The 25,606-nt window shown below is 42.1% G+C and overlaps 1 protein-coding gene across 4 annotated transcripts; it reads left to right on the top strand.

Annotated features, from left to right (window-relative positions):
* The first annotated feature begins 3,262 nt into the window (after positions 1-3,262).
* On the top strand, positions 3,263-24,304 carry SLC19A2 (solute carrier family 19 member 2). 4 transcript variants are annotated; one of them, XM_040986797.1, is made up of 7 exons: positions 3,264-3,620; positions 11,044-11,529; positions 15,494-15,496; positions 16,897-17,119; positions 18,749-18,941; positions 19,323-19,464; positions 21,995-24,304. In XM_040986797.1, exons 1-7 carry the CDS (start codon positions 3,417-3,419, stop codon positions 22,121-22,123), a joined length of 1,380 nt encoding a protein of 459 aa, XP_040842731.1. In that variant the 5' UTR covers positions 3,264-3,416; the 3' UTR covers positions 22,124-24,304. The 4 variants fall into 4 exon arrangements, with proteins under 4 accessions (XP_040842729.1, XP_040842731.1, XP_040842730.1 ...); XM_040986796.1 differs by having other exon boundaries at positions 11,044-11,643; XM_040986795.1 differs by lacking the exon at positions 15,494-15,496 and having other exon boundaries at positions 3,263-3,620; positions 11,044-11,643.
* Positions 24,305-25,606: the final 1,302 nt, after the last annotated feature.

The following is a 25,606-nucleotide window of genomic DNA, read 5'->3' as shown; positions in this document are numbered from 1 at the left end:
ATGGATCTTTTCAGCTGCCGGCTCACTCCCCAAATGGTCCCAACAGCCAGAGCTGGGTGGGTCCAAGCCAGGAGCCTAGGGCTTCTTCTAGGTCTCCCACGTAGTCACAAAGGCTTGGACCATCTTCAGCTGTTCTCCCAGGAGCATCGGCAGGGAGCTCAAAGGTGGAGCAGTCAGAACTTGAACTGGCCAGCCCATATGGGATGCTGGCACAGCAGGTGGATGTTTAACCTAGATGCCACAGCAACAGTTCCTTCAGTAGTCTTCCCCTCCGCCACCGTCTACAGAATAGGAGAAAAACACATTTGCAAGTAAGATATCTGATAAAGGCATAGTGTTTTCTCAAAGCCATATTTTTTTTTAAGTTGCAGAGAAGAGCGACGTCTTCCATAAACCGCTGATAACTCCCCAAATGGCCACAATGGCCGGGACTAGGCTAGTGGAAGCCAGCAGCTGTCTCTTTCTGTGGGCACTGAGGCCCAAGCAACTCGACCATCTTTCACTGTGTGCTGTTTTCCCAGATGTTTAGCAGGGAGCTGGACCAGAAGTGGAATGTCATTGAGAACCTTAGTGACCTTTGGCATATTTGTTGTTGTTGTTTCCTTTTTTAACATACTGCTATTTGCCATGTTATTAATAAAACCTGCAACATTTTTAAAACATAACAGTTATCAGCAATCAAATTGTACAGAGGCTTTAGTCAACCTGGATGTTGCCTTTGCTCGAAGATACCCTGAAACTGGTTCCCTGAGGACAAGGGCTTTTCAAGGAACCTCTGCTGTAACCTAGGAAGCATCAGCCAACAGGCAAGGAAACATCTGCTGTGTCTTAAGGAGGAGTGGGATCGGCCTCCTCTGCCATGGTAGAAATGTGATTAATGACTCCATGCTTTCCTCTCCCTGAACATAGATGCCAAGCCACGTGAGGATGTTATCTACCTCCTGGTTCAGTAGTCAAGCCTGCTAGACTTTATCAGGTGTACAACTTTCAAGGAGGTTCTTGGATTTTCAATACGGCTCTTCATGATCCACAAAGCTGCACTGCTTCAACCTGATGCAATACCTTTTCTTACCTGTTAAGAAAAGCATTAAACTTACAACCAAACTCAGGCTTGCAGAACAGCCAGTTCAGGTAACACACTGGACTGTTTCTGGAAAGGAATCTTCAGTTTGACAAATGGAATTAGCTTCAACTTTTATCTTTCCTCCAGACAGTAGAAAATGCAAAGACGCCTGATGGCTGCCCAGGGCACAGGAGACAAGGGGCTGGTCTGCTCCGGACCCGGCATGTCTCCCAGGCTTCAGCCTAGAACAGAAGGGGCCACAGAAGTCAGTTACGTCACCAGCCTGGCGGGAATCTAGTTGACCAATGGCACACCTGAATGGACATTCCTTACATAGTTGGGGCACAGACAGCCCCTTTGCCCGCCCACGTGTCTATACGAGTATAAAACTCCTCCACACGTATCTCAGTTGCCCTTTTTGCCTCCCTCTTTCTTCCCCTCTGTGTGAGGGGGCCCAGGAGCGGACGTTCCAATAAAGCTTCCATTACAACTCTGAACAACTTGTCGATATTATTCCACTAGCAGGTGTATGGGCTGTGGTCATCATCTAACAACGCCCACGTTTCAGCCCAGAATGATGATGTCACTGCATGTTGTTTAGAATCTTGGAAAGAAAAGGAAATAAAGTTTTATTATGAAAATGGTTTTGGACCCGGCGCTGTAGTCTAGCAGCTAAAGTCCTTGCCTTGCACAGGTTGGGATTCCATAAGAGTCCCGATTCGTATCCCTCTGGCCCTGTTTCCCATCCAGCTTCTTGCTTGTGGCCTGAGACAGCAGTCAAGGATGGCCCAAAGTCTTGGACCCTGTATCTGCATGGGAGACCCACAGGAGACTCCAGGCTCCTGGCTTTGGCTCAGCTCAGCTCTGGCCAATGTGGCCGCTTGGGGAGTGAATCGCCCGGTAGAAGGTCTTCCCTCTCTGCCTTTCTTCCTCTTTGTATATCTAACTTTTTAAGAAATCTTTTTAAAGAGAAGAAAATGGTTTTGACCTTGTAGGAGTTATGAAGTAGTCCCAAGGACACTCAGGGCTTTGAGACTGATAGACATGTAATTCCAACTATTATATTTCTTTATAAATTATATCACACATTTTAGTGCATCCTAGTCTATGCATGTAGAAATAATTCTTTCCATGTACTAGTATCATGTTCTATGTGGAACAGTCTTTTACTAATGATCTTTGTACAAAATGGCATTTGCTGTTACAAATACTAAGGAATCAGAACATGCAAAAAGAGCACAACAGAATTAAAAAAAAAATTGCATGCAGCGTCTGGCACTCTATAGTTTAGGATAGTGCGCAGGGAAATTTGCTGTACTTGGATGAAGTGTTGTAGGATTAGGACTGCTCAGGTTGAGAGCCAGACAGAAAGAGCCATTACGGAGATAAAAGCCAGCATTCTAGATGAAAGAAAGCATTCAGGATTCTTGTCATGTTTTGCCCTTGAAAACCCTGCCAAGCTGGCCTTTTTGTCTGTTTTTAAATTAAGAGATTCCTCCTGGTTCCAGATTGCTTTAATGAGTCAGGATTTCCCACTTAACCATAGGCTATCTGGTTCAGTTAAGTCGTTTAACAATCCTTTTTAAAATCGCATTTTAAAAAAGGGACTCCTTTGAAGTGACTGACTTGTTCTTTGTTCTCACAAGAGGTTCCACTTTTTCCAGTCTGCCCCGGGCGTCTAGAACCTGGGTTTGCCAGAGCGTCTCCTGTGGTGGAGGACAACTACAAACCCGAAAGCTTACTGGAGCAAAAGTTGAGCGTTCCTCCGACCCAGGATTGCTTCTGGTCAGCAGCGATCTCTGGAGCATAAGCTGAGGGGATACAGTGCGGTTTAAGAACGCGTGACTGTACACGCGCAGGTCCTGGCGACCAGGCCCTTCCGACCTCAGGGTGACAGCTTGGAGAGTGACCGAGTGGACCGCGCGTTGGCGCCAAGAGCGCCCCAGCCTGACGAGTGCGCGCCGCCGCCATGGGACTGCGCTTTCCCTCGAGTCCTTCACGTCCTCCAGGCCGCGACCTGCCGTCACGTCAGGTGTGACCGGCCGTCGCCTCAGCCGGGCCTGGGAGCCGCCGACCAATAAAGAGACGGATGACTCTGCCCAAGTTCGCTGTGAGTGGCTGTCCGTCCGGGGGGCGGTGGCGGAGGGTGGGCCTTGCTGGCGGCGGCCGGCCGGCTCCTCGGGAGGCCCCGGCGCCGGAGGTGGCGGCGAGCTCAGAGCCGCCTGACCCCTCCGAGAGGCACAGTCGCTCCGGGTTACAGGTGCTCGTTCTGGGGCAGCCCGCGACCCTCACTCCGGTTGGCGGAGGAGGAGGAGGAAGGGGCCGGGCCGGCTCTCCGGTCCTCGCGCCCCGGATGGATGTGCCCGGCCCGGTGTCCCATCGGGCGGCGGCGGCGGCGGCCACCATGCTCCTACGCACCGCGCGCGTCCCTCGCGAGTGCTGGTTCTTGCCCACCGCGCTGCTCTGCGCCTATGGTTTTTTCGCCAGCCTCCGGCCGTCCGAGCCCTTCCTGACCCCGTACCTGCTGGGACCAGACAAGAACCTGACCCAGCGCGAGGTACTGGCACTCCTAGGGCGGCCACGGGCAGTGGGTGGGGGACTGGGGCGACCCAGGGCGTGCGGGAGACGTGTGGGGAGGGGAATCGGTACGGCAGAGAGCGGCGAGGAAGGCATGAGACTGGGCGGAGCTGCCAGGCGGCTCGTTGTTGTGCACTGTTGTATTTTATAGTTCCTGGTCCTCCTTTGGGTTTAGAGGGTGCGCTTTCCGCCCCGGATCCGGAACGCAGACGCCGAGCCCCAAGAAATGTGTTCTCCGGGTGATTGGCTTCCTGGTGTTACTGTAGTGTGGCTTAGCTCATTCTGCTCACATCAGTGCAGCAGTAGCTGCCCGGGGAAGGCGACACTGTTTTAGTACAGTGAAAGGAGCAAGCCGTACTTTGGATCACCGTAGAGGTTAGGACGTGTTCATTGATTGAAAGTAGACGCACTTGCTTTACTGAAATCATCGTATCTCTGCTGCATTTCCATTGGCAAGGTGAATGTGTTGCAATGAGCCCATCTGAAGCCAGGAGCCAGGAGTTTTTTCTGGGTCTCCCACGCGGGTTCAGGGTCCTAAGGCCACCCTTCACTGCTTTCCCAGGCCACATCAGGAAGCTGGGTGTGGAGCTGGAGTGGAGCCGCTGGGACACAATCCCATATGGGACCCCAGGGCTTGTAGGACAAGGACTTTAGGCACTAGGCTAGCTTGCTGGGACCTGTCTTAAATTTTAATTAGTTGAAGTTGTGTCCTGCCTCCCACCTCCTAGAATGAAAACAGATATTATCACATAATTGCACCCATTCTTTTTTTGTTGTTTTGTTATGTTTTGTGGGTCCTTGGGACCCAGTTTTGCTCCTCCTTAACTACAGGTGAGATGTTTGGAGGCTGCTGAGATGGTCCTGGTCATAGAGTGCACTCCCTACAGTAATCAAAGACCTTGTTGACTGATTTTTTTTCCCTAGATAAGATCTCAGAGGTAACCCGTCCTGTACTTTAGAAATGTGCTTAGTTCTTAAAATGCATTGGCATTCCCAACCTGTACTTTGTGTCGAAGAAAGGTTTCTTTTTGCTAGGACGAGCTTAGTAGGCACTTGTTAGCTGTTCCTTTTGTTCCTGTCTGGTTTTTTTCCTATACTGATTTCCCATTCTCATTTCTGTAAAACCTTACTCTCCCCGCTGTGGTTAGTAGCCAGTCATCTCTTTTAAGAAGTGACTTGGTAACCTTGTGTAACAGGTGTAAGAGGTGGCAGGACCGTCATCTGCTGAATGACAGAATGTGATTACGTAGACATTCTGTCTCAGAGGCACTCAAGAGATAGATGGGAGACAGTGATGAATCCTGGGCTCATTCGGGTGTCTGACATTGTCTCAACCCTGGTTAATATCTGGCTCTTACCCAATCTCCCAACGTCTGTTTATCAGCAGAGGGACTATAACGGTCATTCATTATTTGTATTTTATTGCTGACTAATTAAGTGGAAAGACGCAGTTCTCATGCATACAGGGATTTTATGGGAACACACTCAACTTATGGTGATTTTGGTTCTTCCTGTGAGCAGCTGGCCAGATCTCTGTGCCTCCCACCTCCTCCAGGTGCTCTGTGCCTCTTAGGCACTTTGCTTCCCAGAGAAGCGAGTGGGGTAGCACCGTGCTCCCAGCAGTGTTGATATTTGAAAACTGCTCTGGTTTGTCCGGTGTCCTGCATAGACAGTTGCTGTGGGATATGCTGTTGTGATCATGTGCTCTGCCTCGTGAGAAAGTTTTCCAGAGGGAGTGGAATATGTTCAAGGGCATGTAAAGAAGGCATAGACGCCAGGCCCAATCAATATTTGCCGATTGTGTAACAAAAGTTAAGCATACTTGTGTTACTGCAAATCAGATGAGAAGGGTAGAATTTGAGGAGAAATCCTGTGATGTGGGGAAAGGGTGTTATTTGTCTCCACAGACCTTGGAATCGTGGACCATTCAGCATTGCTCTGCTCACTCAGAGGAGAGCCTTAGGTTCTTTCAATGACAAACAGAAAATAGTAGAACATCTTGTTCCCTGTCTTGATTGAGTGCTGCTCTCGGCAATGAACAGTTTAATTTCTTTTAAAAAATTACAGATTTTAAGCAAAGTGAATGAGGTCATGTTCAGTGACATTGGTGCTTAAGTTTGGAATTCCTCCAGGACACTGCAGGAAGACCAGGTTGGACTATCTTACATAGAGCTATTGCAGGTCTGGCATGATAGCTCAGTGGGCTAGCTCTCCACCTGCAAGTGCTGGGATCTCATGTGTGTGCTGGTTCGTGTCCCAGCTGCTCCACTTCCCATCCAGCTCCCTGCTTGTGTTCCGATAAATCAGTGGAGGATGACCCAAAGCTTTGGGAATTTGCACCCTTGAAGGATGACCTGGAAAACCTCCTGGCTTTGGATCAGTTCAGCTGCGGCCATTGTTGAAATTTGGGGAGTGAACCAGTGGATGGAAGATCTTTCTCTCTGTATCTCCTTCTCTCTGTTAATTTGCATTTCCAATAAAAATAAATAAATATTTAAAAATAGTGCTATTGCTAAAGAAGTCTGAAGACAAAAGAAAGGACAAATTATTTTCTTAGATTTTAGGAAAAATTTTCAAGACTGATACTACAAGCTTTTAGAATTTCTTCTTTTAATATTTTAAAATGACTATCTTAAAAGGCAGAGTCACAGAGGGAGAGGAAAAGAGAGAGGGGGAGGGAGAGAGAGAGAGATCCGCTTTGTGCTGATTCACTCCCTAAATGACTGCAGCAGACAGATATGGGCCAGGCAGAAACCAGGAGCCAGGGGTAGCTTCTTAAAGTTCCCCCATGTGGGTGACAGAGGCCCAGTGCCAGGGCCATGCCCTGTTGCTTTCCCAGGGCATTAGCAGGAAACCGAGTCAGAAGTGAAGTAGCCAGGAGTAGAACTGGTGCCCATATGGGGTTCTGGCATTGCATATGATGGCTTAACCCACAGCACTGATCCGCCTTTACAAGTTTTAAAGAGGTTAATTTTGCTTCTCTCATGGCTGGAGGGCCAAGTCTTCAGTGAAGTAGAGCTCTCTATCTAAAAGCACTATTTGTCATTTCATCTTTGTAACATGTAGTTTACATATGCTTTGATTTATAGTTGTACCTATTCTGCCTACAATTTAGCGCCTTAGATTTTTTGATTCTTACTTCCCTGAATCCTTATCTTCCATTACAGTCTTTGTCACCTTTGATATACTCAAACTCCATCTCTATGAATCATAGCTTAAGCATAATCACAGTATTTCATGTATTGGCCTATTCTCAGAAACATGGTCTCTGCTTGAAATAATTGTCACATATATACATGTTAGCTTCTAGTTTTCTTATTTTTCATATTATCCCTTTTAAGAAAGATTATTTGTGGGCCCAGCGCAGTAGCGTGGCAGCTGAAGTTCTCACCTCGCAGGTACTGGGATCCCATATGAGTGTTGGTTCGTATCCCAATGGCCCTGCTTCCCATCCAGCTCCCTGCTTGTGGCCTGGGAAAGCAGTTGAGGATGGCCCAAGGCCTTGGAACCCTGTACCTGTGTGAGAGACCTGGAAGAGACTCCTGGTTCCTGGCTTCAGATCAGCTCAGCTCTGGCATTGCAGTCACTTGGGGAGTGAATCAGTGGACAGAAGATCTTCCTCTCTGTCTCTCTCCTCCTCTGTGTATTTGACTGTCCAATGAAAAATAGAATAATTTTTTTTTTAAAAAAGTTATTTATTTCATGATACAGTTCTTTCTGTAGGCTCCAGGATTTCCCCTCCCCCAACTCATCATCCCTCTTCAAGAAGGAGCTCCGTGGCTCAGTCAGTGTGGCTGTGCAGCCTGCAATCCCAGCATCCCAAATGAGTACCATTTTACATCCCCATCAATGAGCCTTAGGAGGGCCCTATTGTACACATTTGAGATCTGGGCAGGGTTCCAGGCCCCTGGCTCCTGACTCGGCTTGGTCTGGCTCTGGCTGTTATGACCATTGGGAATGTGAACAAAAAGATCCACTATTCGGGCCCAACTCCCACCTTGTAACTCTGCCTCTTACATCAATAAAACAAATCTAGGAAGAAAAAAAATCAGGACGTGTGTTTTCTATTTCCAGTGTAAATCATGTATGCATGTATATTCGCATTAGGTTCAAAACTCTTGGAGATCTGAACTTCCTTTTGCATTAGAACTTAAAACGGAACATCTGTTTTTCTTTTGTAGCTCAGGAGAAGGCACAAACTGTGATACAAGGATTGTGAAGCACTTTTTTTTTTTTGTGCTTAAATTTGAATAAAAGCAGACACTTTTTCTCACAGGACAGATTTTAACCAGAGATGAAGAGTATGGTATTGTTCAGTGATAAAGCGTCTGTAATTCGTGCATTTTTGCCTGTAGGATGCTATCTTTGAGAGGTAGGCGTCTCTATCAGGCAACATTTTTGGTGTGATGCCTTTGCCGTGGGGGCATTGGAAAAGAAGCATTGCATCTCCTTTGGAGACCCAGTAGCTAAGCTCCAGATGCTGTGTGGCCTCAGACCCTAGGGAGGCACCTTGTTGCAACTGAAAATGTTACGTATTTCAAGTAACCTTGATGAGTAACAATTTTCTGATGAAAAAAATCTGACATTTTAATCTGGTATACACAGAATATCTGGGTTTCGTTCCTCCCTCAGCTAAAGCTAGCTGTGACAACATTGAGGAATTTACTTAATTTTTGTCTGAGGCCAAGTGTCCTCGGTTGGGAGGCAATGATAAAATACATTGCCTTGGGAGGCTATTGTTGGGATTGAGTTGGGGAAGTTTTGGTAAAGTAAACCCATCGGAGATTTACTATTCATGTTTATAATAGTGTGAGAGCACCAATCACCTTGCATTGATGTGTCATGAGAGAAAATGCAGATCTCTTATTCAGGATAAATTTAAGGAAATTCACTTGCACCACAAGGCAGGTTGCTGCAGTGCCTGGGGCTGGGCTAGGCCAGAGTTAGGAATCAGGAACTTCCGTCCTGGTCTGCTGTGTGGCTGTCAGGAACCCGAGTGTTCAGGCCATCTTCTACTACTTTCTCAGACACCTTAGCATGGAACTGGATTGGAAATGAAACAGCTGGGATTTGAACCAGCAGTCAGGTGGGGTGCCAGCAATGCAGGCAGTGGCTTAACTTGCTGCACCACAATATTGCCTTGTACTTCTGTTTTAGTTGGTATTGCAAGGTTAGCAATAATGCTTTCTGCCTTTTTTTTTTTCCTAAACTGTGGTTTTGTATTAGGAACAGAACTCTTGACTCTTGAGTATAGATTCTTTAAATTGGCGATTAGAGGGTGGGACTTGTACAATGAAATCTTGGCAGTCATTCATTGTGAAACAACTATTATTGAAAGTTAGAAAATGTCTTCTAAGCACAGACTGTATTTTTGGAGTGAACAGGTCAACAAAAGTCCCAAAACAAATGATCAGGTTTTGGAGGAGGAAACAGAAAACATTTTTAAAGGGAAGGATTAATGGCTTCTAGCTTTGTGGTGCTGTATTGAGGAAAATATATTTAGGAAAGTGTCAAGGCGAATCAACATGCTGAGTCAAGCACAGGAGACGTTTTATACTCTTACCTTTGCAGTGATTGGTTGGCGATATAGACTCAGACTTCTCCCAGTCTAACAATATGTACTTTTTTTTTTAATCTTTATTTTTGAAACTTATCGTACGATTCTGTATTGTCTGGGATTCCCTTCCCCCTGATTTCCACCCTCCGACTGATTTTTGCCGTAACGTCACAACTCTTCATAAGGAGTTACAATTCCGTCAGTCGAGCAGTACTTTCCTGTGACAGTGAGCCCCAGGTCCCTGTGCGTGAGCTCTGCCATCGTTAAACAACCGCGACTCCGCAGTATACCTGTGGACAAGGTGTTCTGTGAATTGGGTGTATCAGATGCTCTCAGCTTAATGATGCTTTTATATTGTTCTGGGTTTGTCAAGACATAACCCCACGGTAAGTTGAGGAGCATCTATAATAACACAGCAAGATATGGAACTGAATGAAATTCCAGCTGGAGTCTTTGTGACTTTAGGCCTTATTTTAAGGATTACTTTTAAGGTAACCCCAAATTTAAAGTGCATGTTAAAGTTAATTAGCTCTGATTGCTATTACATAGAAAGGCAGTTATAGTCAATTTTGATTTGTATCAATTGAGATAACTAGAAGGGTGTTTTGAATGTTCTCATCACAAAGAAACGATAAATATTTGAGATGAATAACTCTGAGCTAATCATTACACAGTGTATGCATGTGTCATAATATCACATGTATGCCATAAATATGTCCAATTATTAACTGCTAATTTGAATCATTTCAATTATAAAGGAAACAACAGAAATGTACAAATAAATGAAAAGAATATAAACATTATCAATACCCTACCAAATAAAATAAGTCATGAAAAACGGATGTATCCTGTATACCAAGAGAAACAAAAAAATCTACAAAGAAACCTAATCACATGGTAGAATCAAGTCTCCCTAATCTGTGTCTTAAATAATAATGACAGTAATTCAGTTGCTGAAACATTGATTGATCAGCTGTCCTTAAAAACAGTATTGTGGGGCCCGGCGCGGTGGCGCAAGTGGTTAAAGGTCCTCACCTTGCACGCCCGGGATCCCATATGGGCGCCGGTTCTAATCCTGGCAGCCCCGCTTCCCTTCCAGCTCCCTGCCTGTGGCCCAGGAAAGCAGTTGAGGACAGCCCAGTGCTTTGGGACCCTGCACCCGCGTGGGAGACCCGGAAGAGGCTCCTGGCTTCGGATCGGCATAGTATCGGCCCGTTGCGCTCACTTGGGGAGTGAATCATTGGACGGAAGATCTTCCTCTCTGTCTCTCCTCTCTGTATATCCGCCTTTCCAATGAAAAAATAATAAAAATAAATCTTAAAAAAAAAAAAAAAACAGTATTGTGACTATTACATCTGACAGATGAACTTTGATTCCAGCCTGAGAACTCCTTAAGTCAATGGGTTCTGAATCCTGGGTCATATTAAAATCTTCTGTGGAGTTTCTCCAAAATATCTAACTGGGTATCCAATTTGGGAGGCTGGGGGGCGGAAAGCTTGTTGGAAGTGATGCAGTCATACTTAAGAACCTGTGTTATGACTTACCTGGGGGTACTGACACATACAAAGCACTATTGGAGAGCTTTGAATATTGCAAAATGAATACCTTTAGCTTCATCCAAGTCTTTCTGGCTAAGGAAGTTTTGGAGCTAGGCCTTGATGGATTGAGATTGAAAAAGATGAAGATGATGATTTGGGGATGGAAGAGGGGGAGACACCAATTTATCTGAAGTGGTACTGTTAGTTTTTTGGTTGTTAAGAGTGAGTTGTTTGAGGTGTTGATATATTGTTTCATAAGCAATCAAGCTTCTCTGATCACTGATGGATATGTATTTTGCTTCTACCAGGTCTTCAATGAAATTTACCCAGTGTGGACTTACTCCTACCTGGTGCTGCTGTTCCCCGTGTTCCTCGCCACAGACTACCTCCGTTACAAGCCTGTTGTGCTGCTGCAGGGCCTCAGCCTTATTGTCACATGGTTCATGCTGCTCTATGCCCAGGGACTGCTGGCCATTCAGTTCCTGGAGTTCTTCTATGGCATCGCCACCGCTACTGAAATTGCCTACTACTCTTATATCTACAGTGTGGTTGACCTGAGCATGTACCAGAAAGTCACGAGTTACTGTCGAAGTGCCACCTTGGTGGGCTTCACAGTGGGTTCTGTCCTTGGGCAGATCCTCCTCTCCATGGCGGGCTGGTCCCTCTTCAGCCTGAATGTCATCTCCCTCACCTGTGTCTCTGTGGCCTTTGCCGTGGCCTGGTTTCTTCCTATGCCGCAGAAGAGCCTTTTCTTTCACATCCCATCTTCCTGTCAGGCGGTTCGTGGCATCAAGGTACAAAATGGTGGCCTTATGACTGACACCCAAACTTCTCACCACCTTCCTGGCTGGGAGGACATTGAGTCAAAAATCCCTCTAAATTTAGAGGAGTCGCCCACAGAAGAACCAGTAAGTTCAACCTTCAGTGTTTTGCACTTTCTATTTCAGGGGGCTGCATCAATGGAGAAAAGCAGATTGGAAGTTTCTTGCTAGGTTTTTGCATTCGTTTGAATTTAGGTTTTATTCTGAGTTGATGCAGTGATTCATTCATGCCTTAGTTCAAGATGTAGTTGTTTCGCACTCTCTGGAGACTGTGGCCTTCAGTCAGGTTGGGATGGCACGGTCTGTGCGTGCCACATGCCTTGGATGGCAGGGGTGTATCCTCTGCAGTACGTGTTACATAAAGAAAGCACTGGGAAAACTTTTATTAAAGGGGTAGATGAAATGATGCCAAAAGTCGATTAAAATCTATTTCTGTCTATATTGAGGCCCAAAGTATCGAAGGAGAGGAAATTATTTTCCTCTTCTATGCTGTAAGTGATGTCTATTATTTATATTTCGATGACACTAGTTATGAATAATACAGAGGAAGAGACTCATGAGACAAATTCCAGATAGATTGGAAGTTTGACTATTAAAGCCATGTCTTTGAGCCGATTAAAATGACATTAAAATAATTTATCTCTCTATTCTGATTGTAGCCAGGAAGGTAAATTGCCATGCTGTGTCTCTTTTTTATGCTAATTTTTTTCCTCCTGTCAGATTATAAGCTTTTAGGAGTAGATTTTATTCTGACCACACTGAATCAGTTTTAGTTTTACTGGGCCATGTCAGGAAATAGACCTGTTAACATTGCAACTTTGCAAGAGAGCTATGTCAGGCATAAAACTGAGCTCCGTGAGGCTGAATGAGGATGAAACACCAGTATGAATAGACTGATTCTCCAAAGTTCAGCCGGTAGCATCAGTGTGTCCTTTTATGTCCTCATTGACAATTATTCCCCTTTGCACACCACTGTTGTTTGCTTCTGATTATGAGATGTAGATTGTTGTCCCCCAAAGCCTGGGGCACCCCAAAGAATGGGGGTGACAGAACATGAAACACCTTGGTTACCGAGGCACCTTTGTCCGGCTTTAGTCAAAATGACCAGGTATTAGAGAGTGATGAAACACTGAAGTTTTCAACGTTGTTAGGTGACATTGCAGAGTCAGCAAAGTGCTGATGGGGGTTGCGGAGGAGAGGGAGGAAGCAAGTAAAATCCTGGGGTGCAACTCATGTAATAGAAAAAAAGGAACCCTTAGTTTTTGTTCTTAAGTATGTTTCAAGTTTGTTAACAATGGCTTTGAGTAAAGTTCACATAAATGCGTCTAAACATGTATTTTAAATATTAGCATTAATCATACTTCTAAAGATTTTTATAGATCAGCTTTGAACTTTTAAAAATATGAATAATAAACATGATAAGACATTTTTACATAGCAACCAGGGAATTCACACACATGTACATATTATGTGTATGTGCCTATATGAATGTATACACTTATATACATATAAACAAGGTTTTGTAATACATTTTTCTGATAAATTCAAATCTATTTGCTTTTTGTAATTCTCACCACTATCCATTAAATCAGTTTCATAGTTGTGGCCTTCAATTCAAAAATTCTGTCCTAGATCAACTTGAAATGTCTGATGTGTTTATGCAAAATATCAGTATTTTATCTGTTGAAAGATTATAAAAGTTTAGAGGTGGAAGTGATTCTAATGTAAGTTATACAACAATCAGTATCTTTTTAAGAAAAGATTTATTTATTTTTATTGAAAAGTCAGATATACTAAGAGGAGGAGAGACAGAGAGGAAGATCTTCCATCCCCTGATTCACTCCACAAGTGACCGCATCGGATGCTGCTGTGTTGATCCAAAGCTGGGAGCCAAGAGTCTCTTTCAGGTCTCCCACATGGGTGCAGACTCCCAAAGCTTTGGGCCATCCTCGGCTGCTTTCCCAGGCCACAATCAGGGAGCTGGATAGGAGGCAGGGCTGGCGGGATTAGAACCGGCACCCAATGGGATCCCAGCGCATACAAGGCAAGGACTTTAGCAGCTAGGCAAGCACACTGGGCCCAACAATCAGTTTTGTAAAAGGGGTTAGATTTTATCAACTCTTTTACTTTGGAGACGAGGATTTAGATTAGATTAGTTTTGCAGAATTGTATAGATGCAGTTTATACATGAGGGAAGAGCAGTTACGAGGTTCATCTTCCGACTGCATGTGGCACCACAAAGAATTTCATTCGGGTCACAGCATTGTCTGAGCCGTCTTGTTGGCCACAGGGAGTCAAAATTAAAATTTAAGTGATAACCAAGACTCGCTGCTGGTAGCGTGGAAGCGGCACTGGTGCTTGGCATCTGAAACACTGCTGTTTTCCTTTGGCAAGATTGAAGGAAAGTCAGCATGTGAATGTTAGAGACAGCCAGTTCCAGTTGACAAAACCCATTGTTACAGTGTGTAACGTAGTTGTGATAATTATTGAAGAGTGGCTGTTTGATTTTGTTTTGAATTGATAGAAAGGGAAATTGAAGTCCCAGCAGTCCAAGTGATAGCTCAGTCAGTCCACACGCTACCTTTAGGTGTTTTTGAGCAGAGAGAGCCTGTTGCTGTGGGACAGAGGATGCTGACTTCGCGGAAGAGGAGCCACCACAATGGAACATGCTGTTTCATGAGAGAACTGCACGTTGTAGCTGCCCCTCATATAGGTTAAATAATTCTTCAATAATTAGAAATCATACAGATCATGTAATTAATACTTAAGAAATGGCTGTCCTAGTACGGCCATGTATTATTTGTGATCTGATATCTTTGAAATCACTAGCTTTGCACATTCACTTCATTTTCATAGCATTGCATATAGGTACTAATATGTCATCTTTTCCTTTTCTTTTTTCTTTTTTTAAGATTTATTTACTTGCCAGGCAGTTACAGAGAGAGAGAGAACTTTTTTTTTTTTTTTTTTTTTTTTAATCTGCTGGCTCACTCCTCAATGGCCTCAGTGGCAGGGACTTGTTCAAGCCAAATCCAGGAGCCGGGAACTCCATCCGTGTCTCCCATCTGCTTGGCAAGTACCAAGGTACTTGGGTTGTTTTCTGCTGCTTTCCCATGCCATGGGCTGGGGGCTATACCTGAAGTAGAGCAGCCAACACTGGAACCTGTGCCCATATAGGATGCTAGCATTACAGCTGATGGTTCAATTTGCTGTGTCCACAGGGCTGGCCTCGTATCTTTTGGATAAAAACCTCACCAAAACAGCAGGGCTACTGAGACCAGAATGATGATAAAACCAGGCTTTATTGGGGTCTGCTCTGGGGCAAGGTTTACTGGTATGCAAGGGAGTGGACCATTGAAGTAGCAACCGGACTGACTGGCAATTAGCTTAAGTAGTGGTGCTGTCCTGACTTGAGGTAGGGTATGTGTTGTCTTCTGATTGGTTGGCTCCATTTGAATGAGTCCCAGGAGGCTATTCTTGGTGAGAATTTTTGGGCCACCTAGGGACTTTCCACCTGTACCCAGACCCTCTGGGCTAACAATATCATCTTAAGGAGAAAAAAGGAGAATATTTGTACTGGTTTGGTAGAACAAGGCATACTTAGTTTTAAAATTAAACATTACAGTGCTGGCACTGTGGCGTAGTTGGCTAAGCTTAAGCCTGCAGCTGAAGCATTCCACATCGGCGCTGGTTCAAGTTCTGGATGCTCAACTCGCATTCCAGCTTCCTGATTATGGCCTAAGAAAATGGTGAAAGATGGTTCTAGTACTTGGTTCCCTGCATCCATGTGGGAGACCTAGAAGAAGCTCCTGACTTGAGGTCAGCTCAGGTCATTGCAGCCATTTGAGAAGTGAACCAGTGAATGGAAGATCTTCCTCTTTTTCAGCATTCAAATAATATCTTAAAAAAAAAAACATTACAGAGAACTTTATAAAAGGAAGTAAAATCAGTACTAATAATAGTTTCATGAAGTTCTTTCCAAACATCTTTTCATAAATACATATTGATATATATACGATGTGCGATAAATGAGGTTATAACTTATGCACAGCTTTGTAACTTTATTTCTACTCAGCATTCTCTAATACTTGTCGCTGTCCTGCAGCGATGGACTTGGTGCACGGAGCCGATAATTACACGCATGGACTACTGACTGATGATCAATAGTCGAAATTTATTAGGGGCAACAGACTTTATGGTCGTATAGAATTAGGGTGGAGGTATTTAGCCCATCAACAAGCCCATCAACTGTTTCTATGCTTTTGTTTGGAAGTCCTTTCGTCCTGTATATTCCAAGTGTTCTCATACACATACTTTCCACTCAACTGTTCTTGTACAAATGATATCCCATCAGGTATACAAAAGATAGTCATTCGGTTGTTCTCATGCAAAGGATATCCAATCCGTCACACAAACAGCACCCATTCAGTTGTTTATCATACAAATATTGTCCAACCAACTGTAATCCTGTGCTCACTGACCTTCTAGGGTCACAATGTCCTCCTACAAATACTCATATTTTTATGTCTCTCATTTTGCCTTTCCATGCTAGCCACAAGATTAAACCTCCTGTATTCTCAGCAAGCTAAGGAATTATAGGAACCTGTGCTAGATTAGGCCTTTGATACGATGACAGAGATCTTGCAGGGGCATCTGAAAACTAATATTCATTTTGCAGTGTACATACCCATGGAATGATGCATAGATTAGTGATTTTTTTTTTTTTTTGCTTTACTCAGTTCTGAACAGAGTAGCTTTATTTATTGCTTTATAGTAATAATGGTATTTCCTATATGTTAAGCATTAGGTCATATATCTAAGACAGAAAAATAATAAAATTACTAATAACTCCCTTACCCAGAGAATTGATGTTGAAATGTTGACTGATATCTTTGTGAGATTTCTCCCTTAACAATTATAGTTCAATGGATTTATCATTTATAAGGATAGGAGGTTTCCAATGCAGGAATTGCTGAACAGTGATTGGACAGGGCTTAGTCTGTTACTTAATGTTTGCCAGTCTGTGGGAGACAGGGAATGTCATCTGTGGCAAAAGCATGCAAACGCCGAACATCTTTCTTCATTTTGTGAGTCATGCATACCGTAGCTGTGTTTATGTGATAGGACATTTAAAACAAAAATTGTGTGAGAATGTATATTTTCCCCTAAAGGGGATAAAAATGATTGCTATTAAGTTTACATTCTTACTTGTTTATCTTATATAAAATATAAGCAAGTAAGAGATTGGTTTTCACAAGGAAAATAAATACAACATGCAGTTTGTACAGTTGCTTTTCTGTACGTGATGTTTTTATGCTTTGTTCCCCTTTCGCTATGCAGGAAGCCAAGCCAGATCGTCTGCTTGTGTTGAAGGTTCTGTGGAATGACTTTTTGGTGTGCTACTCCTCTCGCCCTCTGCTCTGCTGGTCTGTGTGGTGGGCCCTGTCCACCTGTGGCTATTTCCAAGTCGTGAACTACACACAGGGTCTGTGGGAGAAAGTGGTGTCTTCTCGCCATGCTGCTATCTATAATGGCGGAGTTGAGGCTGTTTCCACCTTACTGGGTAAGTAGTACAAGGTGGTAGAGGGCTGGGTGATTAGAATCCTCTCGTACATCAGCCAGCCATAATCAGATTTTCCAAAATTTGAATAGCAATTATTTGAATAACAATTTCTGATTTTATAAATTGGGGGACAGCTCAGAAGAACTCAAGTGGTAGAAAACTGCAATGGACAAACTTGAATGCTTTATAGTTTTGGAGGAGAACCTCACAAAATAATTTCCAAAATTGTTTCCTTATCTAAATTTCCAGCTTTTTACTGGTGAGTTTTTCACTTGATGTAAAGTTTTGAATAGCAATTTACACTAACTTATGATAGTAATAGTTAATATCTATTGAATGTTGTGTGCTAGGTGCTATTTTAAGAATTCTGTATGTAGGTCCCGGTGGCGTGGCCTAGCAGCTAAAGTCCTCACCTTGAACGCACCAGGATCCCATATGGGCACCGGTTCTAATCCCAGCAGCTCCACTTCCCATCCAGCTCCCTGCTTGTGGCCTGGGAAAGCAGTTGAGGATGGCCCAAAGCTTTGGGACCCTGCACCCGTGTGGGAGACCCGGAAGAAGTTCCTGGATCCCGGCTTCGGATAGGCATAGCATTGGCCGTTGCGCTCACTTGGGGAGTGAATCATCGGACGGAAGATCTTCCTCTCCGTCTCTCCTCCTCTCTGTATATCTGACTTTCCAATAAATAAATAAATCTTAAAAAAAAAAGAATTCTGTATGTATATTAATTCAGTGTTAACAGAATTCCCAAGATAGGTACAATTATTATCCTCATTTCACAATGGAAATGTAGGAGAAGTAGGGTTGAAAATATGCCCAGAGTCCTTAGGCAAAATGACCTCAGAGTCTGTGTCTTTTTTTTTTTTTTAAATGTTTATATAAGAATGATAAAATAAAGTTTAGAGATAATAGCTGTCATTTTTCTAGACATTAGTTGCTATAAAAAGAGACATGGATATTATATACATGATGAAAGATTTCAGAACTTCAGTGGAATGGGCAGCTTCTTGGGATTCCATTTCAGTGGAGATTTCAGTGTACATATTTTACAAGAATGTCACCATCACCTGAACAAAAAACAATCCTGTCATTTAAAATTATTCTGATGCATTCATATTTTGTGAAGGAATACTTTATCTGCAACTTTCACACTCACTTGTTGAATCTCTTTAGATCAAACACGGTCTTTGAGCTTGATCCAATAGTCTTTATTGTTCTTATAATACTCTGCCTTGGGATTTCTCTGGGATCATAATGCGTCCTTTGATTACGGTGTCCACAGCTCTCCTTTGAACCAATAGCCAGTCAAAGAGTAGAAGAAAATTCCAGAGCCTGTGGCCTGTGTCCTTCATCATTATGCCTGTATTGTATTGTATTTTCCATAAGGTTGTTGGAAGCTGATTTTTTTTTTTTTTGTAAGCTCAGCCGGCTCGCTGAAGTCCTTAGGTCCCAGCCATCCACATGGGAGGCCTAGGTTAGATTTAGAACTTTGGGAGTGGATCGGTAGATGCAAGAGCTATCTGAAAATTAAGATTTTTTAAAAAATATATTTTAAAATTGATAAGGTGAATTTTTACTTTATTGAAATAGTCTTTGTTTAACAAAATAAATACATTTTTTGTTTTATAGGTGCTGTTGCTGTGTTTGCTGTTGGTTACATAAAAATATCCTGGTCAACTTGGGGAGAAATGGCATTATCTCTCTTCTCGCTCCTCATTGCTGCTGCAGTGTACATCATGGACTCTGTGGGTAACATCTGGGTGTGCTACGCATCCTATGTTGTCTTCAGAATTATCTACATGCTACTCATCACAATCGCAACGTACGTATTTGGTATCAGAAGAACCTTGGCAAAACTTAGGATAAAAAAAAAAAAAAAAAAAAAAAACAACTTAGGATAAACTGGTTTAGTTAAAAAAGGCAAATAGGAGGCATGGTATTATGTGCAATATTATCAGTTTTTCCTCTGAGGAGGAATTTTAGCAGAAATTTGTTTATTCCTTTGTATGTCCCTACAGTTTTTAGACACATCCATATGGTGATGTTTAGCAAGAAAAGCGTTTTTCACATGTTTGAGAAGGGAGTCAACAAGAGGAAAGAATGGGCCTCCCTTCATATTTAGTGAAAATTGTAACCATCAAGGAAGTAATTCTTGTCTATTGGTCTTAACTGTTTGTTTTTGTTTTTGTTTTTTTTTTTTAAGATTTCAGATTGCGGCAAACCTCAGCATGGAACGCTATGCTCTAGTCTTTGGTGTGAATACCTTCATTGCTCTGGCACTGCAGACTCTGCTCACTCTAATTGTGGTAGATGCCAGCGGCCTTGGCTTGGAGGTTACCACTCAGGTAAGATCTCTCTTGGAGTGCTGAACATAGTCATAGTAGGAGTTACTCAGGGTGACAGAGGTGAACCATGCTTGTTACAAACAATTCAGACCTGCATAGTGGTGGAGAAGACGATGATGATGCCTACTGGTAATGCCAGCATCCTATGTGGGCACTTGTTTGAGTCTTGGCTATCCTACTTCCAAACCTGCTGCCTGCTAAAGTGCCTGGAAAAGCAGCAGGAGATGGTCCAAGTGCTTGGGCTCCTGAATCCACATGGGAGACTCAGAGGAAGCTCCAGACTCCTGCCTTTAGACAGGTCCAACTCCTGCCATTGCAGCCATTTGGGGACTGAATCAGTGCATGGAAGATCTCACTGTCTGTCTGCCTCTTCTCTCTGTAAATCTTCCTTTCAAATAAAAATGATTCAATCTTTAAAATATCTATACATAAAAAAACCTCAAATTGAAACCTGAACAGATTTATATTTCCCTTCTTCTTTTGGTCAACTGCCTGCTCCATCCTTAGTTTTTTTCTACTAAGAGGTTGTTGGAATCATCTTCCTTTCTATGAGATCCTAGAGCACTCCTGAATATTCCTAACTGGCCCAATAGGGCTATTTCACCGAGAGGTAATACTGATTCCTTAGGCAAAGTTTTTCTGCTTCTTCATCCATTCTTTCCCTCCATTCTTAATATTATATGCCTGGAATTCTGTACCTGTTTTTTTTTATTATTTATTTATTTTTTTAATGCTTCTCTTTGTCACACATCTTTTGAAGTCTCCCTCCTTCTTTATTTAAGATACCCCAGTATCTCTTACCCAAATACATGGTAATGAGTTGCTGTGGATGAATAACATTGTGATTTATAACATATGATGAGAAAACACCTGCACGAACATGATGTGACTACTTGTATTCATTCAGGAATGGCATCGTTATATATGCCTTCATACACTGTGAGTTTATAGGAGGGGCCTGCTCTGTACTTTGGTAAAATGGGCAGCTCAATCAAGAAGCATCTGCTTCAACCCACGACCCAGCTCAAATTATTCCTACTCCACACTGCCCAATATTCTACATTTCAATGTTAATTTTCCTAGAATACAAACACTAAGATGCTGACTGTAATTAACTTTGTTTTTATTGAACGGACCTATAAGAGAAATAATGTGTAGGAGGCGCAAGTATCTTCTATCTCCCCAGCGCTTAATAGAGAATTTGTAGAGGTGTTGTCAGTATTAGACATCCAGACATACGTCAATTAGAACTAGTATTTAAATTAATATCTTCCTAGTCCTAAAATTTACTTTGGCATGGATAGTAAGAGAGAAATTAAGTTGTTTGGTTAAGAAGGATCCTGGATTATCCCATCTGAGGGAAACTTGGCTGATGTTTGAAGTGGAAAAAGTAAAATTAATTTTGGGATGAAAAGATTTTACAGGCTGTGCTGGAACCCTAGCTGCCATGATTAGTAGGCTTTCTACAGGTAGGTTTCCAGTTTTGAGAGAACAGGATTCAGATATAAAGACACACTCTTATTTGTACATTTAAACCATTCATAGATGTTCAGGAAGTTATTTTAAGAGAAAACAGATGAAGATATTGATAAACTATATAGTCCTATCTTAAAATGCCTTAGTAATCCTATAGTGAAAGATTACCTTCTGTTCTCTTCTGGGAAGAAAAGAAGTACTTGATCTTCAGAGCTTGGCCTGATAGTCATGCCCACCTGCCCACCTGCCAGCTTGAGGACAGAGATTGGAAACCAGTTATAACAAGAATGGCAACAACAGTAAAGCAGTAATTATTAGTAATGTGCCAATAAGCCTTTTCATGCATGTACTTTTTGTTTCCTCCCAGTAACTCTGCAAAGTTACAAAGAATTCCATTTTGTAAATAAAGAAGTCAAGGTTCAGAGATTAAGTATTGTTATCATGTCTCACAATTGGCAAGGAATGAAGTCAAGATTTGTTGCACCCATGGGAGCTGATACAGAGGAGAGCTAGACACTGAGAAGATTTGAAAGTCCTTTATTGCCAGGGTTGGAAGTGGGATCATGCCCCCAAAGATCTGTCTCCCAAATTATGAACAGTGAGATTTATAAAGGTAAACCAGGCTGAGCTGACACAGAACTACCTTAGAAATGAAAAATGACTGACTTTGAAACTTTGTTGCCGAGCCAGGTAAAACTCATTTCTCTCCCAGTCATGCTTAAAATATTCTTGCCAAGCAGGATGTGGTGTTCTTGGCTGGGCTACAGTCTCATGGGTTGGCAGGGAGGTGGCTCACCTAAGATGGAGCCCAGCTCAACATGGAATCCCTCATGTCAGGCCTGCTGTTTCAGTTTCACACTCACACTTCCAAGGTTGAGTACCACCATCTTGTGCTTTGTGTCTTTGATACCAAGCCCGTAGTATAAACTTGCTATGATTTTTTCAAGTTTTAGTGATAAACTAAGTGGTTAAAGGGAACTTTCTTATATGTAATGAAACACTGTATCTTCTAGTGGATAAATTGGTAATTACCACTTTTTTTTCCCCCTTTTAGTTCCTGATTTATGCCGGTTATTTTGCTTTCATTGCTGTGGTTTTCCTGGTGAGTGGTACAGTCAGTATTATGAAGAAATATAGAAAGCAGGAAGATCAAGAATCAAGTTCTCAAGCAGCCACTTCGTAACACACTGCTGGAGGAACTCTGCACATGTATTGCCTGGATGTATTTAATTTTTTAAATATTTAGATAGGTATTTATGAATGTGTATTTCAGTGGTTTCAAAACAGCCACTCAACTAATACTGTGTGTTCCTGGAATAATGATGATACTGTTCAGAGGATCCAGAAGGTTAAGTGTATTTCACGTGTTATTTATGAGGCCTAATTTATGGGACTTGTTTTCTGATTCAAAAGTGAACTTGAATTTGAAAATCAAGAGCAATCAAGAATACGTGGTGTTGTATACTTGATTAACAATGAATTTGATGTTCTATGGGTCGCGTACATCTGGATCTGCTTCACCAGGTGCTTAGTCTGGTGGGACCAGAGCTCCGCCGAGGCCATAAGATATTATAAGTTATGGTGGAAATACGCTCTGTCAACAATTGCCTCTGTTCAACTTAGAAATATTTCTGTGTTACTCACGTGCATTTGTATTTCTACAGATGAAAGATCACCGGCAATATTTGCTCTGTTTTAGTGTTTATCCTATAGGGAATATATGTTGTTTCTAATTTTATTTTTAAAAATTCATTGTGTAAATGTTCTTGCTTTCCATAGAAATCATTACGTATTTGTGTAGATTCTCTTTTCAGATTTATTTATTTATTTGAAATGCAGAGTTTGGAATGAGAGAGAAAAACAGAAAATGAGGTGTTTCGTCTGGTTCACTTCCCCAAAGACCATTAACAGCCAGGGCTGGGCTAAGCTGAAGCCAGGAACCTAGAGCTTCATCTGGGACTACCATTTGGGTGCCGGGACCAAAGTACTTGGGCCATCTTCTGCTGCTCTCCCAGGTGCATCCGTAGGGTACTGGATTGGAAATGGAACATCCAGGATTCAAACTGACACTCATGGGATGCTGGTGTCCCAGGTGGTGGGACTTGGTACACTGCAATGCTGCACCCATGTTGATTTTCTTTAGAAGTACACTTTTGCATTGTTCATATGCTTCCCAGAGGAGCTCGTTTAGTATGAAACAAAGGGCAAGTTTTAAAGCCTGCTAATGATGCAAATCATTAAACTTAAGTAGGTTTACTTTTATTTAAATCTTCAGTATGAAGGACTATTAATTCCATGATGAAAAGTTCATTCATGGGCAAAATAACTTGCCCATTTTGTATCTGCATTCCTTTTATTTTGAAAATAAAAAAGAAGATGTCATTAATAAATCCATTTCCATTTATAGCTTTTATATTATTTTGTGTTTCTTACCCAAGATAAAGATGTCAGTGGGAGCTGAATTATGCTAAGGTCTTTTTCATAAACTGAGACTTTTTATTTCAACAAAACAGGGACTAGGGTAGATTTGATTCCTGCATTTTATACCTTAAGATTGCCTTTATTCTAAGGGTAGAATATTTGGATAAAATGGAAGCTGCTTGATTCCATTTCCAAGTCACTTGAAAAACATATTTTTTTGTGTACGTGATTCTGAAGCAGTCTACCGAGGGCCTGCTCCCGTGAGACATGAAAACTATTTTCAAGACAACTTTGCTGCCTTATCTTGAAAAGAATTCAGGTAGGTGCTTTTAACTTTCTTGAGAATGACAAAGCTAACAGTATTAATGACAGTGTTGAGATGGTAAAACTGACCTATTCATTTGATTTAAGCAGGAATCCTAAAAGCAAATAGTCGAGGATAAAAATAGGTCATTTTTCCATTCATTTTCCTTTACAGTTAAGGAATACTACCCAAGAAAGAAAAGGGAAATGATGTCATAAAGAGTAACAACCCCCCATTTTATATTTTGCCTTTTTAATAAATTTTATTTTATTATGTAGGGAATTGTTATCTCAGAAACAAGCTGAAAAGTCATTTTGGGGGATTTTATTTAGCCTTTTCTTTAAGATAAAATTGAATGACATACAATCAAGTTGTTCATGTTACCAAAGCAATATATCCCTGGAATTTAATTCAAAGTTTGTGGTACACAGTCTGAGCCTTTACTTCTTTAAGAATATGTTCACGTTGTGGTACGTGGCCGTATCTGTAAAATGCTGAGTCTAACGTGAAAGTTGTACTGTATGCAATTTTGCAGAGAAGTGAAAATCCTTTGTTGTACTTTGTATTCAATTCTGTGTGCAATATAAAATTGTTTTACTAAATAAATATTTTACTAGTAAATAAATATTTACTAAATAATTGTTCCTTGAAATTATTTTGTATTTATCATTTATTCCAGAATGAGCTTTACATTACAATATCTTTGAATCTTTTAGCAATTTCTCCGTGAGCAGAGTTCATGGTAAGCCTGCTTTTCATCTACTTTCTAATTTGCTTTCATTAATCCCATTAACTGTTACATTTTTGTGTCATTTTTTCCATTTTCTCTCTCTTCTGTTCTTTCCCAAGTGTTTTCTAGTATCCTTTTCCACTTGATTTTTCTTGGCTCTTCATCTTTGCTCCTCTCTTATTTCTTCTTAAACCAGTCTCCTCTAGAAACCAAAAAAAGTTGCTCTCGTTTTGATTTTCCCTGAATTTTTTTAGATAAAGGAAACTAAATTAAAGCACTGGCAGGAAGGATTGTTTTGAAGCTTCATAGGCGCTTCATTCTGCCCTAAAATGTTCTGGCAACCCAGGATCGTCTTTCCATGAAGTGACACTCATGTTTTGCTGTTGTTGTTTTTGTAATTTCTATTTTTTATGATACAGTTCTATAGGCTCAGGAATTTCCCCTTCAACTTTCCCCGTTCCCTATTCCCCCACTGATTTTCGCTTACACTAATACAATAGTATAATCCTTCAAAAAATGTCACAAGTCCATCATTCTATTTAAGTGTAGCATAACATTGTAGGTGTAGACAGTGGTAGAAAGTCCAGCATCGTGTTCTCAACATGTATTTGACAAGTTTCACTGGGGACTCATGTGTTCTTTACATCTCAGAAACTGAGGAGATATTTGAAAGGCAGATTTATGTAGATAAGGAGAGGAAAAAAATCTTGCATCTGCTGGTTCACTCCCCAAGTAGCAACATCTGATCTGAAGCCAGGAGCCTTTCCTGGGTCTGTTATGTGAATGTTGGGTCCCAACGCTTTGGATAATATCCCACTGCTGTCGAGGGCCACAAGCAGGGAGCTAGATGGGAAGTGGAGCAGCTAGGACACATATGGGATGCTGGCATTTAGAGGTGGAAGACTAGCCATTAAGCCAATGCATCAGTCCTGAGCAGATTTTTTCAAATTAGGAATATGTGTATGTGGGTGTGTGTCTGAAAAGCAGAGTGATGAGAGAGGGAAAGATTTTCCATCCACTACTACATTCTCCAATTGGCCACAGGGTTGGTATTTACTTGAGCTTTCCAAGATGCATTAGCAGAGAGCTGGATCAGAAGCAGAGCAGCCAGGACTAAACCATAACTCCAATATGAGATGTTGATTTTGCAGCAGGCACTGCACAACAACACTGGCCCCTCAAATTCTCTTCCTGGGTACATAAATTCATAT

The sequence above is a fragment of the Ochotona curzoniae genome, unplaced genomic scaffold, assembly GCF_017591425.1.
Source record: "Ochotona curzoniae isolate NIBS_2020 unplaced genomic scaffold, NIBS_Ocur_1.0 contig_4558, whole genome shotgun sequence".
Lineage (NCBI taxonomy): Eukaryota > Metazoa > Chordata > Mammalia > Lagomorpha > Ochotonidae > Ochotona > Ochotona curzoniae.
This window is presented reverse-complemented; position numbering and strand designations above follow the sequence as displayed.

What these genes read in the sequence shown, in the direction of transcription:
- SLC19A2 (XM_040986796.1), top strand. Translation starts at nt 3,417, where the DNA reads ATGGATGTGCCCGGCCCGGTGTCCCATCGGGCGGCGGCGGCGGCGGCC. An exon ending in AGAACCTGACCCAGCGCGAG is followed by an intron (nt 3,621 to 11,043) that starts GTACTGGCACTC and finishes TGCTTCTACCAG; the next exon opens with GTCTTCAATGAAATTTACCC. An exon ending in CTACTCATCACAATCGCAAC is followed by an intron (nt 18,942 to 19,322) that starts GTACGTATTTGG and finishes TTTTTTTTTAAG; the next exon opens with ATTTCAGATTGCGGCAAACC.